At 39.8% G+C, this 4,598-nt stretch overlaps 1 protein-coding gene across 4 annotated transcripts in view; it reads left to right on the forward strand.

The window, feature by feature from the left end:
* The first annotated feature begins 1,257 nt into the window (after nt 1-1,257).
* Nucleotides 1,258-4,598, forward strand: part of LOC102758494 (bcl-2-like protein 13) — a 105,676-nt gene continuing 102,335 nt past the window's right edge. For all 4 annotated transcript variants that reach the window (XM_006753763.2, XM_006753767.2, XM_006753764.2 and 1 more), the window contains exons 1-2: nt 1,258-1,297; nt 4,213-4,383. In XM_006753763.2, coding sequence (XP_006753826.1) covers nt 4,263-4,383 — 121 coding nt within the window. In that variant the 5' untranslated portion in view covers nt 1,258-1,297; nt 4,213-4,262. The remainder of the gene's footprint in view (nt 1,298-4,212; nt 4,384-4,598) is intronic.

Consider the following 4,598-nt stretch of genomic DNA (forward strand, 5'->3'; position numbering starts at 1 on the left):
ACTATTTCATAAATTACCTTTTAATGTCTTTTGAGATTCCAAATCTAGAACCTCTGACTTGGCTGAACCTAGATTACATATCTGTAGCGTGAGGTCCACGGACCAGAACAGGAGAGAAAATACCTAGTCAGTTTTAGCTTTTGTAGTGGGGGATTTGTTTTCTACTATGATTGCCTCTGTGGGATGCTCCATAGATAGGAAATTAAGGTCAGATGGCTGGTAGCAAAAAAGTAAAAAAACAAACAAATGGTGAAATTAGCTCTGGTTGGGTGGCTAAGTTAGTTGAAGCCCCATCTCATAGACCAAAAAGTTGTGCTTCAGTTCCTGGTCAGGGCACATACTTAGGTTGTAGATTTGATCCTTGGTTGGGGAGTGTGTGGGAGGCATTTGATTGATGTCTTTCACATCGATGTTTCTCCTTTCCTCTCTAAAATCAATAAAAGCAAATCCTAGGGCAGTGGTCGGCAAACCGCGGCTCGCGAGCCACATGTGGCTCTTTGGCCTCTTGAGTGTGGCTCTTCCACAAAATACCACGTGCAGGCGCGCACATACAGTGCGATTGAAACTTCGTGGCCCATGCGCATAAGTCGGTTTTTTGGCCTGGGCGAGTCTATTTTGAAGAAGTGGCGTTAGAAGAAGTGGGGGGTGTCGAAGAAGTGGGGGGTGTTGGTCGGGTGACTCGCAGGCAGACCGTGGGATACACAGCGCGGGGGAGGTACATTGTTTTGAGGTACTTTCGCTGAGGTTGACCCCTTCCAACTCTCGCATCCACACTGGTCTATCTGAAACAAGTACAAGACAAGTGTGGATGGGAGAGTTGGAAGGGGTCGACCTCAGCGAACGTACCTCAATCAGATTGAGGACGTTTTTAGCAAAGGCCAGCTTAGGAGTACCATAATTAAGTTAATAACAATGTACCTACCTATATAGTTTAAGTTTAAAAAATTTGGCTCTCAAAAGAAATTTAAATCATTGTACTGTTGATATTTGGCTCTGTTGACTAATGAGTTTGCTGATCACTGTCCTAGGGTGAGGATAAAAAAAAAAGGTGAAAATGCATTATAGCACTACTGCTAGTTAATATCTGAATCATAGATCTCAGAAAATTTATTTCACTTTTATGGGTCTCTCTTTTATTATTTGTAAATTTGAAACACTGTCTTTTCATTATTAAATGGTAATAACAATGTAAATGTGTAATCAAATATATTTTTTTCTTTCTCTTTGTCTTCTTTTGTCATCAAATATTTTGAATATCCTGTAAGAACACAAGGGATGTTGCTTTTATTCCTGTGATGTAAGCTATAATACCTTTTCCCTTTCTTTGGCATATGTATTAATAATTTTTAAATATACCTTTCTGAAGTTTATGGGAACTTAAAGTTGAGCAGGGCAGTCCAAGGCATATTGTTGATTTATTGGGTATTTTGATATAATTTTTGTAGCATTGCCCCCAGAAGATAGAAACAATAATTATTCTAGGACATTTCTCTTAGTTTGCTTTTAACAGATCTTACATTTTGCCAACCTTGCCTGTCTCTTTTTCCTATTGTTAGCTATCTGAACCTCTTCTTCTTTTTTTAAAATATGTTTTTATTGATTTTTTTTTTTAAGATAGAGGGAGAGAAACATTGATTGGCTGCCTCTTGCATGCCCCCTACTGGGGATCAAGCCCGCACCTGGGCATGTGCCCTGACCTGGTATTGAACCAGCAACCTCTTGGTGTACTGGACAATGCTCAAACAACTGAGTCACACTGGCCAGGGCTACTGGATATTTCTTGAGATCTTAAAGAAGTCTGTAGTGTTGTTCTAAGTAGAAAACAGTTATTTGGAAACTTCTTGATGAGATATTATGGTTGGAAACAGCTAGTAAGGTACATAGTAGGCGTCAACAGGTATAGATTTTCAGTTATAAAAGAAATCATTCTTTTTTTAAAAAAATATATGTTTTATTGATTTTTTACAGAGAGGAAGGGAGAGGGATAGACAGTTAGAAACATCGAGGATAGAGAAACATAGACCAGCTGCCTCCTGCACACCCCCAACTGGGGATGTGCCTGCACCAAGATACATGCCCTTGACCAGAATTGAACCTGGGACCCTTGAGTCTGCAGACCGATACTCTATCCACTGAGCCAAACCAGTTAGGGCAAGAAATCATTCTTGAGGCTATAATGTACATCATGGTGACTATAGTTAATAATACTGTATTGCATATTTGAAAGTTGCTAAGAGCATAAATATTTTTTAATTAAAATTTTTTTCAATTTCATTCAATATTTGTATTACTTTCAGCTGTACAGCATGTGAGAATAAATTTATTTATTTATTTATTTCACGTTATAAGAGAAAGTGTATTTAGAAAGTCACAGAGGTAGAAGAAGTGAGCTATAGAAGAAATGCACTCAGGAAACAAGTTACAGAAGCAAAAGAAGGACCTCTGGAGCTTAGGAGAAAGAGAGAGAGAGAGATAAGTGCCTTGAGGGACAAAAGAGGGAAGAGGGGCGTGGGTGGGCTTCAGAAAAGAGAGAACATGCTGAGATTAAATCTTAAAAAGGTAGACTGGCCAGTGTGGTTCAATGATTGAGCATCGACCCATGAACCAGGAGGTCACAGTTTGATTCCGGGTTAGGGTACATGCCTGGGTTGCGGTCTCGATTCCCAGTGTGGAGTGTGCAGGAGGCAGCCAATTAATTCTGTTTCTCTCTCATCGATGTTTCTATCTCTCTAAAGATGAATAAAAACATTAAAAATATATTTTTATTGATATCAGAGAGGAACGAAGAGGTAGAGAGAAAGAGAAACATCAGTGATGAGAGAGAACCATTGATAGGCTGCTTCTTGCATGCTCCACACCGGGGTTTGAGCCCACAACCCGGGCATGTTGAACCATGATCTCCTAGTTCATAGGTGGATGCTCAACCACTTAGTCAGCTGGGCAATATAAACATATTTTTAAAAAAATAAATAAAAAAGTACATGGTAGATAAAACTGCTACTAAGTCCAGGTGAAAAAGGGAGAATTGTAGTTGTGTTGACTAGGGGACAAGTTAGGAAGCCTAATGAAGAGATTCAGAACGTAGGTGCTTAAATAACAGTCCAGAAGCTAGTGGTCAGGTTGGCAAGGTCACTCTGTTCTACATGGTCATTCTGGGACACAGGTTCCTTCTGTCCTGTTGCTTCACCATCCCCTAAAATGGTGTTCTTGTTTGCATGTTTGCCATATTCGCATTTCAAACCATAGAAGGAGGGAAGAGGAATTCTTTGAGGAAAGACCCACAAATTGCAGATATAACTTCCACTCATATTCCTGTGGCTAAGACTGATCATATGGTACATTCAGTTGCAAAGGAGACTAGGAAATATAATTGGCAACTGTGTGGCCACAATTTAGGAGGCTTTATTAGTAAAGGAAATAAGAGAACATACTGGATGGAGGTGCAGTGAGGGCATGACTAGTGTTTTTGCCATATAGGTGAAAACAGAGAAACTAGGGAGAGAGGGAAGTGTGCTTTTGATATGAAATTTGAATAAATTACCACTTGTAAGTAAATATATTTTTAAAACATTACTCAGAAGAAAAGTCTTAGAAATACTTATTTTGGTATTTAGTTGACTAATTGAAGTCAAGAAGAAAATTTACTAGCATGTACAGACAGTCCTCGGGTTACATCGGACTCGACGTACATCGTTTTGTGGTTATGGTGCCATCTCCCATTTATTTATTTAAAAAAAAGATCTGTCATTTTGACGTATGTACATACGTGCTTTATGGTTTTTATTATTTACCACAAGTAAAGGTCAGGAATTGTTATCTTTCTTTTAAATTTTTTTTACTGTTTCGCTTCATTATTACTGTTTATGTGCTCCATGTGAGTGACGTAGGTGCTTATGTAGGTGGGTTCCGACTTAAGGCAAAAATTGCTTTACGTTGCACTGTAGGAATGGATCTCAGACATAACCTGAGCACCTACTGTAATAAACTTAATTTTTTAATATATATTTTTATCAATGATGAGAGAGAATCACTGATTGGCTGCCTCCCGCACCTCTCCCCGCCACCAGGGGTTGAGCCCACCATCTGGGCATGTGCCTTGACCTGGAATCAAACCATGACACCTGGGTCATAGGTCTACGCTCAACCACTGGTGACAACAGCTGGGCAGCATGTAATAAACTTTAAACTGAAAACATGCTTTCATGTTTTTAGGTTTTACGCATCTGTTAATAGACCTTTTTGGAGCTCTGCCACCCAACTCAATGGCGTCTTCTACTTCTGTGCCTCTGGGATTTCACTATGAAACAAAGTATGTTGTTCTCAGCTACTTGAGACACCTCTCTCAGGAGAAGCTGCAAGAGCATCATCATTCCTCACTACAAGGTATTACCTTTGGCTTATGGTGGTTATATTTAGTAGCAATAATAACACCCTATCTAATAAAAGAGAAACATGGTAATTAGCATATGACCGCTACCCTTCCCATTGGCTAATCAGGGCGATATGCAAATTAACTGCCAGCCAAGATGGCGGCCGGCAGCCAGGCAGCTGGAAGCGAAAATGAGGCTTGCTTGCTTCAGTGACGGAGGACTCCAACA

The sequence above is a fragment of the Myotis davidii genome, unplaced genomic scaffold (genome assembly GCF_000327345.1).
Source record: "Myotis davidii unplaced genomic scaffold, ASM32734v1 scaffold692, whole genome shotgun sequence".
In the NCBI taxonomy this organism is placed as follows: Eukaryota; Metazoa; Chordata; class Mammalia; order Chiroptera; family Vespertilionidae; genus Myotis; species Myotis davidii.